This window comes from Dunckerocampus dactyliophorus, chromosome 11 (assembly GCF_027744805.1).
Source record: "Dunckerocampus dactyliophorus isolate RoL2022-P2 chromosome 11, RoL_Ddac_1.1, whole genome shotgun sequence".
Classification (NCBI taxonomy): domain Eukaryota; kingdom Metazoa; phylum Chordata; class Actinopteri; order Syngnathiformes; family Syngnathidae; genus Dunckerocampus; species Dunckerocampus dactyliophorus.
The window spans coordinates 27,821,274-27,840,598 of NC_072829.1; the positions used below are offsets into that span (position 1 = coordinate 27,821,274).

Below are 19,325 nucleotides of genomic sequence, written 5' to 3' on the forward strand. Positions count from 1 at the left end.
AAGAATAAGCAATGAAGACTCAATAAAAGGGCCAGATAAAAGATGCTTATTGGAAGAACAGTTTTCATATGAAAAGTCAAAGCTTGTCAGCGACGGTGCGACATTGCCCCCTTGTGGTCACTCACCGTAAAGACAACCTTGAGGTTGTTGAGCATGTCGATCTCTTTGGGGAATCCTTTGCTTCCCCACCTAATCAGATAGTTCTCACTGCACAGAGGACGACAACAGTTGAATCATATCTCCTCATGCAAGAAGGTATATGTATATTTCAGATAGACTTCAGGATCAACCTAATTTGGTGAACTTAATTTGATGTTCTCTAAAATTGTATGTGCAAGTTCAACATGTTCAATACTGAACGCACTTAGCTAACAAATTGCTGTCCTCGAACATAACGGTTGTGCATTCCCCCAACTTTTTGTGAGTAGTATAAGCCGTCCCTCGCCACTTCACTCGTTTTTTTTGTTTGTTTGTTTTTTACAAATTAATGAATGATAGGGCTGTCAAATAACTGCAAATTTTGATAAAATTAATCACTCTTATAAAAACTAAAACATTATGTCATTTGCCACTATGTATGAAATATGCCCTTTTTTGCAGTATTTTATTAACAGAAAGAAGAATGACAGGACACAATTATGTATATTTGTATGCATTAACAGCTCCAAATGAGCTGAAATTTTAATCAAGCTAAAAGATGTCTGAAAATGTACAGTATTTGACTAACGCGCTTCAACAATAGCCGAACATTTGAATCATACTTTAACGCGGCTGTTAGGAGCCATGAAGAGTTTCGTTCAAAGACACCACGTAATTTAAGTTGAATTCACGTTTTGAGTGTATTTTCAGGGATTTCCCAGCATACCTAAATGCAGCAAATTGTACTTCCCCCCTAAGGGTTACGTTAGTGAGAGATAAGAATACCCACTTGCTGTTTTTCTGTTTCATTACTGTATACCACACATATACACACAATAAAGACGACATTGAATGCAACTTGCTGTAGTCTAGTGACAATGAGGACGTGTCCCTTCCAGGACGACGTGTGTTGGAGATACATATACCGGGTTGGAATTGCACTGCTGATGAGTTCAGGTCAGAACAAAGTTCTTAAAAAGCGGAAGACTCTGTGGGGACGCTATCGTGGCTCCGCCTGCCGTCATAATAGAGAGATGTGGCTTGACATGATGCACATGCGTTAATGACGCTGACCATCTCAACTGCCATTACTGCTGTGAACGTGGTATTTTTCACAGCCCCAATTAATAAACGGTCACTGTTTCATGGTCGACTATGGCCAATTAGTCAAAGAATATTGAAAGACAAGTCATATGTAGTATTCTGGTCAAGTTCTCCTCCCATTCCGTGTGGAAGTGGAAGTTTTTGGCTTCGCTTAGCTTAAATTCACTTATCGCCGTCGAGTCTGGACCGCAATAAACAAGAGACGAGTGTATGTTGTAGTCATAACATGTAAGCATGCAATTGGAATGCACTGTATAGTTCATACAACACACAATCTCAAATTGAGAATGTTATTGTAAGTATATTTCTACCAGTTATTTCTTCTTTTATTAATATCATAAAAATATAACTCTCAAACAATTTTGCTCTGTAATGGTCAGTACAAAAACACCTTCTCTCCACATAAATAAAACATTTATACACTTTTTGCTGACAGATGTATTTAGAAGATGTTCACAATGTGTGCGCCTCTAAAAGTATTCCAGACCTGGGATCTGCCTCTTCAATTTTGCTAAAATCATGTGAGGGATGCTTGGCATTCAAGTGCAACTTGTCAATTTTCCCACTAGGCTGCGCCACTACACAATTGTGCCTTCATCCACTTATTCATTAGAATGGATCAAAACTTCTATCTCCATTTTTTATGATACATTTATAGCCATAAGCATTGGAAGGCTGACTTTTAAGCTTGATAGCTGCTGCAAATCATTTTGAATGGTTACCTAAAATGACATGCATTTGCTCTGCATTAGCAAGTAGGACACATTGCTGCATTCCAGAGCAACCGCGTGAAAAAAAAGACAGGAACAGAAGAACAGTTTGTGTTGTGTTATCAATGATCAGTTAACGTGCATTGGACCAGCTAATGAGAAACTGCAGGAGTGAAAAAAAGAAGAGGAAAATGGATACTGATGTAACCATGGATGACTTTTGTGAAAGAATTGAACCATTTGTTGTAACAGATGTGAGTATTCGCTACCAATCAAATGAAACCAAACATTTGGAAACCTAAAGCATCTCCTGCATGTATTGCAGTCAATTCATATTTGAACCACATTCAAAAAGACCCAGATTTGGAGGCTGAGGCAGAGCTCGCCAACGTGACAGTGACAGTGAGTGGCAGGGATTTGCATGATTAATGTCAGCAGCCTCCAAGTGATGCCAATCAGTCTGTGCAGCCCTGTAATTTTGTCTTTTTCTTTATCTTTTTTTTTTTATTTCTGGTACAGCATTCTTATGAAGAGAGGTTTCATCATGAAGACAGAGGCAGAGGCATGCAGCATACAATTCAGGAGTCTGTGTGATCATTTCATCCACTTTAGGGAGGAACGTGATGGAAAAAAATAAATGTCACTTACAGGTTTGCAACTCAAAATGCGACCATGATATGAATCATTCGGGGCTAAACTGTTTTGCTACACCAAATGCTGGACTCTCTGGGTGCGTGTGAATCAGGTGTAATTGCACATCCAGTACAGATAGACAGGTTGATAGGAAGTGCAGTGAAAAAAGCCTCAATAACATTTAAAGGCAGAGTTGGGACTTTTTGACATGAAGTTGTATGACATCACCATCAGCAATGTAGTGCATCAACAGTCATTTACCCCCCACTTCGTCCCGTGAGCCCAGTTCTGGTCGGATTTCAGTGATGAGGAACGTAGTCCCGGTTAGTTGGTGGGGCCACTTAAGTAAAGAGTTTGGCTTTTCAAAACAATATGTGTTCACCAGCGTAATACATTTGCATCGCAAAAATGCCGCCTCGAAAAAAAAATCAGGCCTCACAACCGCTCGCCATTACTTTCTCTCCCGTCGTATCACTGCGCGCGGTCGCCTGTCTGTTGTTGTGTATGTGTTCATCCGCACATGTAAACACAGGAGAGAAAGTAAAGCCAAGCGATTGTGAGGTCTGATTTTTTTCGATGGGGCATTTTTCCCATGAAAATGTATTAGTCTTTCAAATGCATATTGTTTTGAGATGAACAAAAGTCTCTGGAAAGCTAAGACCAGGAAATATGACGATGCGTTTGTAGCGCTTGGCTTCACTGTGACTACAGCGGGAGACGAGGCAAGACCGGCGTGTTTACTGTGTCTAAAAATGTTGGCAGCGGACAGCATGAAGCCAAATAGAGGTGTATTTAGAACAATTTTATCGACTCCATAAAATTGGGGGGGGGGCGCTCAACAAAATAATTGAGAAGCACTGTCCTAGGGTTAGTTTGTGTATAAACAATGTGTCAGTGATACCTGATGATGGTCTGTTTGATGGGGTCGTAGAGGGACATGAAGAGCTCTGAATCCTCTCCCACACGACACACAAAGTTCCTGACAAAGACGTAGAGGCTGTGTGTGGGCGACGATTGGATCCGTGCTGAGAAGCCACTTTGCTCCGCCTGAACATTGGACTGCAGTGTGACACATTTACAGGGTGTACTTTCTCATTTAAACTTCAACTGTTATACAAAATGGGCTATTTCAGGAAGTTTGAAGAATAATAGTTGTCCCTGAGAAAAAAAAATCTATCATCTATCTCACTTTTTAAATCTGGAAAACCTCCTTCCTCATGGACATAATGCCACCTCTGACCCGCTCCTAGTTAGAAGAGCTCACCCTGTGCATACACCTACCACTTCAAGGACGAAAAGCAGGCTTCACTACACATCTTAATACAAAGCCTGTAGCTGTGCCAGATACCTGTCAGTCAGCTACAAGTTTGATCATTTTGTTTTTTTCTTCAGCGAACAGGCTAACCTAGCATGATGTTGCTGTTAGCAACAGCTATGCTATTGTTGATTCTGTGCCGCTCCTTAATGTTACCTTCTTGGATGTGATACACTCCTGATCTACATTTTAAGACCAGCCGAAAAGTTGCAAGAGTTGACATTTTGCACTGTTGGATCTTAAGGAGGTTCTAAGTAGAGCTTCAAATTGCAAAAATAAGAAAAGGGAGTGAGACAAATACAATTCTGAGTAAGCAAACACGCTGTTCATCAGCTGATCAAAAGTTTAAGACCACCGCTAAAAACAACCCCAAACCTCCCTAAAATAGAAATAAAATGTTCAAAAAAGAAGTCAGTAATGAGGAGCTACGCCATTCTTGTTAATCACTTCAAAAACGGGTTTGAGGATTTGATGCCAGTGTTTCCAGGAGGTGGGAATGTTGCTCCTGGTGGTGAAGATGGCTTCATGGAGGGCATCCACTGTCTAGAACTGATGTCCATTTTTGTAAACTTCCCATGTTCTCAGTTGGATCTAGATAGGCCGTGTGGAAAACATCTCAGGTGGGATCTCCTTCTCATGCCAGTAACGTTGGAAGCCATCAGAATTGTCAAGGTTACATTTTTCCTCATCAGAAAATAAAACTTCCTTCCACCTTTCAATGTCTCATGTTTGGTGCTCTTGTGCAAATTCCAAATGGGTAATTTTGTGGCGTTGAAGGAGACGAGGCCTTTGAAGATGTTTTTTCTTCTAAAACCCTTCTCTCACGGATGCCATCTGATTGTATTGTATTGTATTGTATTGTATGTACTTTATTTATCCCACAGCGGGGAAATTTACTTGTTACAGCAGCAAGCAAGCAAGACAAGTAAAGAGAACAGTAAGGTAAAGTAAAGTAAAGCTGATGGTTATTGGACTGCACTCAGCACCAGTAACAACCTCCATTTGGGTCAAGGATCGTCCCATGTCGTGACCGACGGCCAATCGGATCCTCCGGCTCAGGGCCGGTGACATTTTTTTGGGTGTACCACTTGACTTTTTTGTTCCATAACCCTCAGGATGTTTGAAGAAGCTTCAAATGACTGTGTTACTGCGTCCAACCTCAGCAGCAATGGTGCGCTGCGAGAAGCCTTGCTTATGCAGCCCAACAATCCCACTGTGTTCAAGGAGAGAAAGTTTTTTGCCTTTGCCATCAAGAGATCATGACTGTGAATGCCTGACAGAAAATGACATTTCATCCACATTTTTGCCAAGACTTTGGCTTTTAAAGGCTGTGGTCTTAAACTTTTGATCAGCTGATGAACAGCCTATTTCACTTTAATGCTTGTTTGCAATAAATTGCTTACTCATGCTTTGGACAAGTGCAGAGTTAGAGTATACAGTAATCCCTCGTCTATTGTGGTTCATTGGTTCCACACCTGACCATGTAGTAGAATTCCTTCCTCGTAAATTGAATATTTTCATCGTTAGAGCGGAGAAGACCTCTTTCCTACCTTCTTAATATGTTTGTTTTAACATTATTAGAGCCGTGTAGACATGAAGAAACACCCCAGTAGTCACCTTTACACTCCTATTATGACTGTTGTGAGATAATTCAAACCTGCAATAAAAGCCTGTTGTTCCGGCAATCAAGTCTGGCATTTGTGTGTCTTACGGAACATTACAGTAACATTACTGACACCTAGTGACCAGTGTAGAATACAACACATCATTCACAGCATCTTTTCTGAAAGCCTTGTGTTTGTATTTGAGTTCATTTAGCCATTTTAATACTTGGAAATGCTTAATATGGGCAAAAGTACTGTATGTAATATTTGCTTCAATGTGTATACTTTTGACAAATAGGCTGTATTGCATAATGATTTATTAATTCATATATTTTTGAAAAACTGTCAGAGATTGAAGCTGTGAAGGGGTGAGGGACGACTGTCTATGTAAAAAGCAGTTAACAAGCCCAATAGTGCTTCTTGGAGACACACACCCTTAGTGGGACACAGGCGTGGACAAACACAGCTCATTATCATTAAAGCTACAGACACACAAAATGGCACATCACCAAAACCACATTTCAACTGGCAAAATCCCAGCATAAAGATTATAGATTTTGGCCAACACATCCTCTGAGACATAAAGAAACAGGTTAAACCATCACTTCTGTCTTCCTAATGAATTACTGTTAAAAATGTAAAGCAGGTACGGATCTCAATTCAATCCCATGTAATGTATAATGAAGTGAATACTTAATACTGCAGACATGATTAGCAAGTAAAATGATATATTAACACTGACATTTTCATGCAGTTGCATCTTAATGTGATGCAATTTTAATAATAGTAATAAAGAAGAGGAAGTTGAATGGCAGGTTGCTTCAATGTCCTCATCTAACCTTGATGGCTTACCTGTTCCTCTTTTATGCGCTCCTTGATCTTAGCAGAGGCCTCCTCGTGGGCCCGGAAAAGACTAATGACGCTGGCCTGCTCTGGGTCCAGGATATTCCCATACTCATCTCGAACCACCTGGTCCAGCTCCAAGATACTGCAGCAGCAAAGTTGGATAGATTTATGAATGTGTGTCCATTTCTGCTTTATTATTTAGTGCAACATAATAGCATAACCATTACGTATCCATGTAACAATGATTATTATTGATGCTTTAGCAATAAATTACTTTTTATATGAAGTTATCCTTCTCATATTGATAGTTATTGTACCTTAAAGGCAGATTCTTAAATAAAGCTCTTGCCTACTGTATTGTTATATGGCACCATTCAAATACACTTAGCAGCACAAATTAAAGTACATGGAAACAATGAAATGCTAACAGTGAATGAAATGACAAGAAAACTGCAAATAATACGTGGCATGTGTTGGTAGCTAAGTTTCACACGGCAGAATGATTTATTGTTTTGCGGGAGGGGAAAAAGGGAGGATGATGCTGCCAAAGACGTTAGTTAGGTCAAGACGCTACACAGCACGAAAGGATCGCTGTGAGCTACAACAGTGATAGGCCAGGTGATCAGCGTTGAAAAGCAAGCATCGGCACATGTCGATCTTGTGATTTTTCGATCGATCAGAGCACCCCTACCTGATATATATCATATATCATATAAAATACAAAAAGAAGAGGCTGTTAATGCAAAGCTGTAGTAAGCCAAAACAAGATGAGAGTCATCAATTGTTGAAAAGTGCCTGAGGGTTTTCACAGGAGCGTAATCATAATCGATATTCCCTAAGTGACTGGAATTGTTGGAGAACACACTGTAGTCTGTCCCTTAGTCAACCTCAACCATTTTCTTAATATTAGGTCTTCATATTTTATAATATCGCGAATTCAGGTGTATAAGCCGCAGGTGTGCACGTCATAAAATGGCATATTTAGTGCACATAAAGATGTTACACAGAAAGATTTTTTGAAACTTTTAATAAAATAAATGTTTTTCCCCAAACAGTTTGTGCTAGACAGTAGTGCAAGACTGCTAATTAACAGTGCAGAACAGTACACAGCTAGTTTAACTGGCTGTAGTGTATTTGATGTACTGTAACTGTACCATCAGAATACATCTTGCTGAGGGCAGAATATTAGAAACAGCTCTCAGTATAAAGTGCAGTTGTACCCCACTGCAAAATACAAGCGCAATAATGAAGATAACTGACACTGTCAATCAAAACTGAGCATGTTATCTTTGCAAAGGCAGATATTTTCATCCAGCTCTTGTATTGGATCTCATTAGACCGTGCAGGTTTATGTGGTGAATATTGAAAACTACTGTGAGCATTCACCGCCTTGAGGAAAATTAGTGATGTTTGTTTTTCCACACATACTTGTTTCCATAGTCAATCTTGGAGATGACTTTCTGCTTGAGCTCCTTGAATTCATCAGTAGGCAGCGTACCAGAGAGAAGCTGGGAACGCCACTCCATCAGCTCCCACATCAACCTCTGCACCTGCCTAACACGCGTCTCCTTGTTGGCCTGCAGAAGTGCAAAGCAACACAACTTTACAGCATCTGACAAAAGTGAGTACACCCCTCACATTTCGGCAACCCTTATTTTATTATATCTTCTCAATGTATAATGCCACAGAAAAGAAACTTTGATATAGCTTAGAGTAGTCAGTGTACAGCTTGGACAACAGTACCAATTATTGACTCAACAATCGTTGTCGTCAAAATACAGTGGAATCTCGTCGGCCACAGTTAGCGTGATTTTCGGTTAACGTCAAAAAAGTACGCCACAATTTTGCCTCGGTGGTGAGCGCCTTCTCGTCTTAATACTAAACGGCGTGAGTCCAACTGTGTTCCTTAATGTATTTTTATGCTTTTTTAACATTTCTGCCATTGTCTTAGTTTTTTTTTATTTTTTACATTTTATTTACACTTTCTTCTTGTAAATGTTCTTCTCGTATTTATGACTTCATTCCCACAATATTTTGGCTTTATTTCATAAAATTACTGCTGATTTTTCCCATTTTTGCTCTTTTTGTTTTTCTTACTTTTCTTGTTAAATTAGATTTTTAAAATGTGTCGCGGGCCAATAAAGAAACAGCCACCGTAAATGGCCCCTGGCCGCACTTTGGACGTAACTGCTGTACAAGCCGTACACGGACTTGTCTAAACTATATCAATTTCTATAGTATTGTCTCTTCATAAGATAGACTGCAATAAAATGGTTGCCAAGAGGTTGTACTGTTATACTGTACTCATATTTACACAACATGTGATGTTTATGTGTACCACAAAGAGTTGTTTCCATATGCTCCCCCACTCCCTTAGCGTGGTGGTCACCTCCTTCACCAGGGGCATCTCTGCAGACAGCACCACTTCCTCATTTCTGCATAGCACAGTGACACATTATAACCAAAACCATGAATGTTTTGGACTGTAAATGAGGTCTTTTTTTGTTGAACATAAAACAGCAGGTGTTCACAATGGACCGTGGATGCCTACAGTATATAACGACATACAGTCGTCCTTCGCCACATCGTGGTTTGAATTTCACTCTCACGGTTTTTCAGATATACAATGATGAATAAATCATGCTGTTTTGTGGTTCACTATTGCCTATTATAAGATAGCATATTTAGGCAAAGGTTGCATTTTTTGCGTAAATTAAGCATAAAAATGTCTAAATGAAGTAAAACACAAACATAGGACATTCAAAAGACGCATTCGAAGACACTGATGGAATGTATTATTCTACACTGGTCACTAGGTGTTACAAGTAATGTTACTGTAATGTTCTGTGAGACACACAGGCTTTTATTGCGGGCAATAGTAATAATAATCATATTAATAACGCAGGCTACTGTTGTGGCAGTAGTCCAGCTAAAACTCAACTCTGAACCCCAAACGTCAGCTCCTGTGCACACGTCCGGAAAACATTAGTGAAACACACATGAGCAGGAGTCTTATTTACAGTATGTCTTAAAAGGCTTATTTTCTCTGATTATGTCTATTATATAGGGTAACAGGAGTGTAAATGTGCCTATAGGGGTGTTATTTCATGTCTAGCGGGCTTTAATAATGTTTTAAAAGTCTATGCTCTAACTGTGAAAATATTCAATTTTTTCAATAAGGAATCCTACGGTGTGGAAATTCACTTATCACGGTAGGTTCTGGAACCAACAAACCGCGATAAACGAGGGATTACTGTATTAAGATGTGTGGATATGTTGTGTGAATATCGCTGCTGTGTGAAGTACATCTATCAACTTCACTGCACAGTACCAACTTGCCTTGCCTCGACTCTAGATCAACTTTAAATGTCAAAAATTGAGGAAGAATGAGGGCAGCACAAAAAGTGGAGACTATGGAATACAATACTGCAGTATTCAGATCTAAGATAGAGTTGGAGCCATGTATCCTCAAATACATCTGCTGGACCAATGTCTCAGCACACTGAGAACCCCAGCTGATCAGGTACGAGAAATAACATCTGCTTTTCATCTAGAGCATCTAGCATCTAGAGCAGGGGTGTCAAACTCATTTTCCCTTAGGGCCACATCGGCATAATGGCGGTCCTCAAAGGGCCGGATGTAACTTATAAATAAAACTACATGTAATCAAATGTGATGTAAAATAAAATTAACAACTCCTTAATGTTAAATAACTCTAAATTTATTACTTATTCAAGTGACAAACATTACAGTTGCATAGAAAAAAAATATCTTTACTTGTTTCTCTGTTATAACATAAATCATTTGAATTTGTCAGCGTATGAAACCCACACTACTCCATCAATCAAGGATCAAACTATCCAAGTGAATTAAGAAAAATAACATAAAACACAAGTTTTTGTTCAAAACGTTTTTGTCAAAGTTCAAATGGGCTTAATTACTGTAAGATCAACAATTGTGAGCTGCCAACAACATGTATGACAGATGTAGCATTTTACAAAAAAAAGGCTGCACAGTCTTGCATCCAACTGATGGTTTGACTACAATAATTTGTCTGCATACAAACATAAAACCTGCAAATACTAAATAATTGCAACAGCAGCTACACATAAATAATATGTAATCAACTAAAAATTACAAAATAAAAGTTGACTCAGTTTACAACTATATCGGTCAAGTTTTTAGGTTAGTAAACTGATATTTTTTAAAGACTGTAATTGGTCGGGACACACCTGCTCACAGACTTTCAGCATGCACTGCTTCAAAAAACGCTCCCTCTGAAAAACACTTGGAAGCGCGGGCAATTTCTTCATCCACATTAAAGCTAGCTTCCACTGCCGCATTGTTTTTGGCTGTGGATTTCATGACCACACTCTGCTGCAACCGAAGTTTGCCTTCTAATTCTTGGGCAATTTATTGCTTTTCTTGAAGGCTAGCTTTGGCATACTTAGCTCCGTGTTTAGTGTCAAAATGCCGACGCAGATTGTACTCTTTAACAACGACACCGCTTCGTAACACAAAAGACATAGCGGTCTTTCTCCTTGAAGCACAAACAAGGACCCGCCTTCCCATCTTTCTTGAAACGGTCTTCCATCCGCATCAACTTTTCTCTCGCTGGACATTTTGGGATCATTATTTATTTGTCAGTTCAACTCGTTGGCATTGATGTGGAGACACTGCTGTTTAGTGGCGGTGAGCCGTCACTTCGTATTGTAGTCGACAGGCACTGTGGGAAATGTAGTTTTTTATCAAAGCACGCTTTTGACCTATTTAATTGCTTTCGCAGGCCACATAAAATGACGTGGCGGGCCACATTTGGCCCGCGGGCCTTGAGTTTGACACGTGTGATCTAGAGCCTTTCCAAGTCCAGTGAGTGCCGTGCAGTAAGAAAAAGGGGTGATATGAGGGGCTACTGTACACATACTTACCCCCGTTGTTCGACAATGACCTCCTTCAGATGTACAAAACTTGCAGGAAACACACCCTAGAGTGCAAAATCTTATACATTAATATATGCTTTTCATATGTCATTGTAGGCTTTTTTAATGTAAGATCCGATGTACAGTAGCTGTTACCTGATGGGCTTTGTTTCTGGCCAGGTAGCCTCTGTACCATCCTAGAAGACACAAGGAGGACATTTTACGTCAGGGCCGTAACGGGACTGTTTAGATTGTTTTTACAAGACGTTTTGCCTCTCATCCAAGCAGGCTTCAAAAGTTCATGCTCAATGACTAGATAGGACAGCTCTATTCTGAGGGGATGGTGCAAGACACGAGCATTTTTTCTTTCAAGTTGAGGCATGCCCCAGCCAAGACTGGCTTCACTCATTCGTAGGGGTGTCGCCAGATCTTGTGAAAACATGACGTACGGCCCTATACTATTTATTATTATGACTATTATTTTTATTATGATATATTATCATAGCAGTAGTTTATTTGGTCTCAAAAAATGTGGACAGTAATATTGTTTAGCATCAATTTGTGGGATAATAAACATTTCAAAACGCACCTGCATGGTTTTGTGACTCGGTTAAGTGAAAAGGTTTGTTTGTCCAGCCAGATTTTTCCCATTGTACTTAATGTTAAAATGTCGTCTCGTCATCTCGTGGGACCAATCTTGTGTATCGTCTCGTCTTGTGAGTTGGGTGTCTCGTGACACGCCTACTCATTAGTGGTGCAAAACGACAGTCGTTAAGATGCAGCGAAGTGAGACCTTTGCTAGTCAACGTGAGTCGCTTGGGTGGAATGAGTGTGATTCCACCCAAACCACCACAACAACAAAAAAAAAACCTCCAGTTGTATCCGGTATCAATTTTCTGTCGAAACTGATCGAACACATTTTCATGTGCATTATTTCCAGGCTTTCGCGGGCCACAATCGGCCAAAATCCGGCCCCTGGGTCTTCAGTTTGACACCTGTGTTTTAAGTCCTTTCTGTACGAAAAAGAGATATTTTGTCATCTGCTTCTTTGTCAGTAAGCAGGACGACGGAAACGAGAGCAGTTATTTCCATTCAACTTGGTGGCTGTGCATAGCAAGACCCCATTTCTTGTTGGTGCAAATGTGCATTTAGAATGTCATTTTCTCTCCCTGCTACACCATTGTTCTACAATAAATAGACACAATGTGTTCTGTCACATTTTTCTAGTCTGTAAATCCCATTTGGGTGAAATTCTCCCCAACAAGAAAAAAAAATCCATCCATTAAAGACTAAGCAGCTTTAAATAGGCCATACTATTATGTAAATTAGACTGGGGATATTTTTTCTATATTTAGCATATTTACTATTGCTTTTTTTTGTTTGTATTGTTTGGCTCCTGCTGTGCACTGACTGGAAAATTTCAGACTCAAAAACAGTCAAATAAAATGCACATAGCAGTATGATGTGCACTGATGCAGCCTTCAATGCTTTCCCCAAAGTAGTGACAAGTAGTGTGTTTTATTTGTTTGCTCCGCTTAAATTGTGAGAAAAAGTAAAAGCTGCAAAAAATAGCTGAGATTTTCCTTCTGTGTAAATTATGATAGGGAAATGTGCTGAAGAATAAGTAATTCATTAATTAACAAATCGATGGGGGGAAAATAAGAAAAATGATGAGAAAAGCATACTACTAACATGATGCACAAAATGACTCCCATGACTGTAAAATTGTAGCAAAATGGGCACCTGGGTTCCTTAAAAAAATAATTAATGCTAAATAAAATGTCAATTCAGCCTTCACATTCAAAAAATTACTGAATGCCGATAAGGACTTTTCAATATATTCTTATTTGATAAACTTGTACTTACCGACATCTCTTATCCACCAATCAACTACAGTAAGTTCTGTCTTCTGGCATTGAAACACATTATATCTAATTAGGGCTGTGGCTATGAAATATTTTAGTAATCGAGTATTCTGCTGAACATTTTTTCGATTAATCGAGTAATCGGAAAAAGCATTTTTGCTTGCTTAAAGAGCAATTATACTAATACTATACTAATACATAAGACAAAAAAACATTTCCCTAAATAATGAACGACCAATTGGTTTAATTTTTTAGATAATCAACCGTTTTATTTCTTAAATTGAATCAATGCACAGCAACAGATACTGTATGAGATGGATGGGGGGTAGGATTGAATACGCCTTGCTTCTTCCTACTCCTTTTGGACATGTGGAGCTGTGAATTGTATTATGTGAGCTATTCCACTGTAACTTGTATACATGTTCAAATAAAATTAAATAAATTCACAGTGTGCATAGGAACAAACTGATGGACTACATGATGGGGCTTTTGCAGATGAATTTATCCATCCCAGACTGTAACTACTTCATGGAAAAGGAGAGAATAAAAATGACTTTACATTACGTTGATGGCTGTGCGCTTAGAAATCCTAGACTTAGACAGGCTGACTAGAAAGAAGACAAATATTCTTCATAAGATAGAGTTTTTGCAGTGTTCAAAGTAAAATGTAGTGGAACACATTACTCTTAACTAAATGAGTAATATATATAGTATATTTATCATATATTTGTCTATTTTGTAGAAAGGTTGTTAAAGTTAATTAAAAAGTGACAGATATTTAAAGGTTTGTCTTTAATACAAAGCTTTTTGTTATTGTTGGTTGTTGGCGTCAACATTTCACAGCTTTTTGTCATTGTGCCTTTTGCTCTATTCTTACCACTTTTGCTGTTGTATTATTTTATTTCATTTCTGCAGTGATGCAATGACAAATAAGCCATGCTCTGCAAATGGCCCCTGGGTCACACTTTGGCACCCCAACTTTGTGGGTCTTCGTCGGTGTCGGGCTAGTGGCGTCGGCTTGGTGAGCAAAATACAACTCCTTTTGGCCTGTTGGCGTGAGCGAGCGATGGTGGCTGAGGGCTGCGTTACAAGAGTCAGTCCTAACGAGCATGACTTTTTGGGGGTGCACATCTATGGAGTTACATGTGCCTTAGTTTTGAGGTAGCTAAGGCAGATTTTGAGCCACACTAACATGCAATAATTGCTGTTGCGCCGGAAGGCCCATCGCTGCGCTCTGTCACTCTCTCGCTCCCTGACGCTGAAATAAACCCTGTAGTCACGTTACCATCATAATAAAATGCCACACATTCGACAGTAGTCATAATTAAGAGAACGCTAGCCCGCCACACGGCTTATATATGTTGTTATGTTCATTAACCTTAATCTCACTGATTTGCTCTCCATTACTGTTACCTTATCTCGAACCTTCCATTCGGGAGGAGATGATGCAACATACTGTATAAGATGTGCTGTTGTGGTATGTACATGGCGCGTTAAAACGGATACACGTCACAGTGTTCGACTTGCTGCAAGCCGCATTTTTGTCTGTTCTTTACATTTTGCTTTCCATCTTTCTCTGCCTTGGCGCTGTCAGCCGTGCCTTCAAACCTCCACTTCTTTCTTCATCCTCTGCATGGCTGACGTGAGCGCGTCGGTGACGTGAGTGATTACTCGAGGCAGAAAAAAATCCTCGATTGTTTGTAATCGAGGTACTCAAATTATTTGAGGAATCACTGCGCCCCTATATCGAATACTTCACAAGCTCGAATTGAATCTGAGGCATTTTACTTTGTTTTTGTTTTTTTACAGACGTGTGACAAACAAGTGATCGAGTTTGGATTACAGTACACAGTATAAGTACACCGTCATGTTCTACTTACCATCGCAAGCCTCTTGTATGTAGACTGTATCTCCTACTTCGAGAGAAAGCTGATTCTCGCCATTGCCAGAAAAGTTCCATTTGACTAAAAAAAAAGAAAAAAAAAGAAAAAAAAAGGCATTTACGTCTCATCAGTTGTGTCAATGTAAACTCTGTTGTTTTTGAGCATCAACTGCACTCAACATGTTTCTCTTGTACAAGTTGTAATACAGCCAACAATTCAACAAAATATTGTTTTTTATAAACCTGTAGTTGATTGACGGGCAAGAACGGACAGCATGTGACGCAAAGGCGCCAATGACCTTTACACATGGACTTATAAAACATATACATATAAAAAAAAATACTGTTATAGCAAACCTCCTTCTGTGTTCCTCTACTTCCTGACTTACAGGTTTATCGAGAACCGTGTGATATCCAGCAAAATACATTTTGTAGTCATTGCTCATAACATATCTGAATATAATAAGGAAAAATATTCAAGCATGACAACTCAATCAATGCTCTGTTGCCAGCAGGGCAGAGAACCTCTGCAATGTCCCTCCAATAGCAAGTTCTTAACTGTATTTCCTCATCAACACTGTGTTATTTCTGTTAGCATTGCATCCTCATGCACTGTGCACTGACTTTGGCTGCATTGGTGTTAAATAAAGCATTTTCCAATGGGAATTTTGAACTGCGTGCACAATCTGTTAAGTAGTATCTACTCTTTCCTTGATCCCAATTGCAGCATATAAAGTACATCATATAAATGAATGACCACATGATGACTTACCTACACCATAACGCTCCATGGTGGTCATTGCCCAAGGAGCCATGATGCCTCGCGTTACCGGTATTTGTCTCACTTTGTTTACTAAGGTTTTTCCCGGTACGTTTTTTAAGCTGTCTATTTGACGTTTTATTTTTACCTAAAATGAAAGCCCTCTGCCCTTTGCCTCTTCCTCTTTTCACTTCTCTTCCTGTCTTCAGGCGGTTAAGAGGAAGTGGGTATGTGAGTACTGCAGTTTGTTACATTTCCTTTGTGCTCATTTAGCATGTGGAAAATGTGTCCGATAGCTGTGCTTTAACCTTGAAGAACAGGAGGACTCCAGGTAGTTCAGGATCATAAAAAATACATTAGTGTGCATAGAGGAAACATCTATCATATCTGGCTCGTTTAAAGATGGAGATGAAATTTTGATACTGCGCAAAAGTATGAATATTAGGTTGCGTGTAGTTTTTGAATGTCTTCTATCTTATAAATGTGAACACCTTTTGTTCCAAGCCCAACGTGACAGCATATCGAGCCACGTGTGTTTATACAGTAGCCTCATGTCAACCTGCTTTCTCCTCAGCTGCACTCTTTCTGTGAGAGGAACCACTCGTACGGGCGCTGACTGTCAGAATGCGCCGGGCTGTTGTTGCTGGATCAGTGCTGTGATCAAGCATTTTTCTCTGTATTTTCCTTCTCCTTCTACATTTGACAAGAATATTAAACAGAGCGGAGTCCACATTTTCAACTGATGTACATCAGTCTCATGAACAGATGCCGCAGGCTTTCTACCTCCTGTCTACCCCCCGCCTCCACTAGACCAGTCCATCATGTCTGATCTGCATTCTGGCTGCCCACCAAAGGTGTTCTGCTCCATTGCTGTCTGGTTGGGACGCTCTTTAGCAAGTCCAGAAATAATAATCTTCATCATTTTTCTTTCAAGGAGGCTAAAATAATGCCTTATTATTATTATTATTATTATTATTATTATTATTATTATTATTATTATTATTATTATTATTATTATTATTATTATTATTATTCGGGCTGTGAGGAATTTGTAATCTTGCCTCAAGTTACCAAATAAGGTAAAATATACCCTTTGAGTCGCACCTCATGCTGCAAATAGGGTACCCTTCGTAAAGGTTCACAAATGTGAAATTACAGTAATTAAAAACTTCCAAACGACTCCAGTGCAGCAGCTCCCCACACTGGATCTGGGCGGTCACTGCACGACTTGCAAGTGGACTGGAATGGCCAAAGGAGAATAAATTCTTTCCTCTGTAATCTATTTCCAGTGACATGTGGTGACTCCTTGGGAGGTTTTTTTTTTATTATTATTTTAATACAAGTTGCTCATTAAGAGGATAACCAAAAAAAAAATAAGAGAATTCATTTTCCAATACTTCTTAGTCCCATTTATTTATTTGATTTATTAACTGAAAACATTTGTGTCCTTACCTTTTATATGGCCATATGAAATCTGTTTGGTGTTTTTTAATTCAGTTTTTTTACACTTATTTTGTCACCACAGATTGTCACCATAGATTAAATACAAAAATCCTTACATTTACTGATGCAATACATCGTTGGACAAGTTTGCCCAGTATTTTAGACACTGATGCAGCTACACTAACTTTCAACTGCTACAAAATCCTCAAGAAACGATCACATCCGTGCTTGTGGTTAAGAAAGATGTGGTCGCATATGCAATTGCAATCGCTTTATTGACGTAAGCTTGGCCTGTCAGGACGATCAATACTTCAATTACCCGCACAATAAATAAAAACTCGATCATTTTGATGGCCTTGATAGACAGTGGTGTGAAAAAGTGTGTGATTTCTTCTTGTTTTGCATGTTTGTCACACTTAAATGTTTCAGATCATCAAACAAATTTAAATATTAGTCAGTGACAGTACAACTGAATGCAGTTTTTAAATGAAACTTTTCATTACTAAGGGAGAAAAAACATCCAAACCTACATGGCCCTGTGTGAAAAAGTGACTTAAAACATAACTGAGACTAATTGAGATCTATCAGTCTGGAAAAGTCTATAAAGCCATTTCTAAAGCTTTGGGACTTCAGCAAACCACAGAGAGAGCCATTATCCACAAATGGCGACATCATGGAACAGTGGTGAACCTTCCCAGGAGTGGCCGGCCAAACAAAATGACCCCAAGATGACTCATCCAAGAGGTCGCAAAAGACCCCACAACAACATCCACAGAACTGCAGGCCTCACTTGCTTCAGTTAAGGTCAGTTTTCATGACTCCACCATAAGAAAGACACTTGGCAAAAACGGCCTGCATGGCAGAGTTCCAAGATGAAAACCACTGCTGATCAAAAAGAACTTTAAGGCTCGTCTCAAATGCCAGAAAACATCTTGATGATTGCCGAGACCATTGGGAAAATATGAGACAAAAGTTGAACTTTTTGGAAGTTGTGTGTCCCATTACATCTGGCATAAAAGTAACGCCACATTTCAGAAAAAGAACATCATACCAACAGTAAATTATGGTGATCATTACAGTCCGTATCTTCAACAAAATCAATTGGGTTCGATCATGCCAGCACTGTTACTGATGACTTTAGTTTGAGGACAAGTAACAATAGTTGCCAAAGACATTCTGCGGGGCAATGATGAATGATGCTGTATGACGCCCCTGTAGAGGATGAGAGGAACACTGCTGACAGGTTGGGGGGGGGTTGTCAGTGTTTATAAGAGTGTTTGTGTGTTTACAGTGTGTATACACTCGGAAAATCAATTATAATAATTTTGAGAAAAAGAAAAGTAAATGGGTTCTTTTTGTTCTAAAGATTGTAGAAATAGGTCACGGTGAAGAAGGAGCTGAGCCGGAAGGCAAAGCTCTCAATTTACCAGTCAGTCTATGTTGCCACCCTCGCCTAGGGTCATGAGCTTTGGGTCGTGACCAAAAGAACAAGATTGCGGATACAAGCGGCCGAAATGAGTTTCCTCCGTAGAATGGCTGGACTCACCCTAGGAAATGGGGTGAGGAGCTCCGTCATCCGGGAGGATGCGAAAGGTGAACCGCGATGTAGCGAGGGAACACTGTATTAGCAATTGAGGTGAAACGGAAACGCGGTCGGATTAAATGAGCTTTGCTTCTTCCTACTCCTTTTTGCACATGCAGAACTGTGAACTGTAACATAACATATTCAAATGTAAAATGTATGCATGTTCAAAATCAAATTCAACCATTACCATCGACACAAATGAAACCATCAAGGACATTCATTCTTCATGCAATAATGCTGATAAATACTCACCCCAGTGGGTGCTAAAAGGCACTGGTGGTGATGGTGTGCAAGAGGAGAGATATCTTATCAAGACACTACGGATTAAGCACTGTAAAGCTAAATGAAATGGATTGAAAAGTATGATGACGGAAAACATTATCAAAAGGCAAAATAAAAGCAGTGACTCACGGGGAGCATTCATGGATGCAGCCTAAATGTGTTTGAAGTGGAAAGGGGAAAAATGCCCCGCTGTAACCAGAAATCGAACATTACATAAATGGAGACCAAGTATGATGGCC

At 39.4% G+C, this 19,325-nt stretch overlaps 1 protein-coding gene across 5 annotated transcripts in view; it reads right to left on the reverse strand.

The window, feature by feature from the left end:
• Nucleotides 1-19,325, reverse strand: part of LOC129189599 (dedicator of cytokinesis protein 2-like) — a 180,266-nt gene that overhangs the window by 123,215 nt on the left and 37,726 nt on the right. For 4 of the 5 annotated variants that reach the window (XM_054791433.1, XM_054791432.1, XM_054791431.1 and 1 more), the window contains 8 exons: nucleotides 15,015-15,098; nucleotides 11,426-11,466; nucleotides 11,279-11,334; nucleotides 8,689-8,785; nucleotides 7,779-7,927; nucleotides 6,357-6,492; nucleotides 3,487-3,644; nucleotides 126-207 (listed from right to left, as the gene is read on the reverse strand). In XM_054791433.1, the coding sequence (XP_054647408.1) occupies nucleotides 126-207; nucleotides 3,487-3,644; nucleotides 6,357-6,492; nucleotides 7,779-7,927; nucleotides 8,689-8,757 (594 nt within the window). In that variant the 5' untranslated portion in view covers nucleotides 8,758-8,785; nucleotides 11,279-11,334; nucleotides 11,426-11,466; nucleotides 15,015-15,098. Of the gene's footprint in view, nucleotides 1-125; nucleotides 208-3,486; nucleotides 3,645-6,356; nucleotides 6,493-7,778; nucleotides 7,928-8,688; nucleotides 8,786-11,278; nucleotides 11,335-11,425; nucleotides 11,467-15,014; nucleotides 15,099-15,788; nucleotides 16,090-19,325 lie in introns of those variants that run through there. The other variant, XM_054791430.1, reaches the window with a different exon arrangement.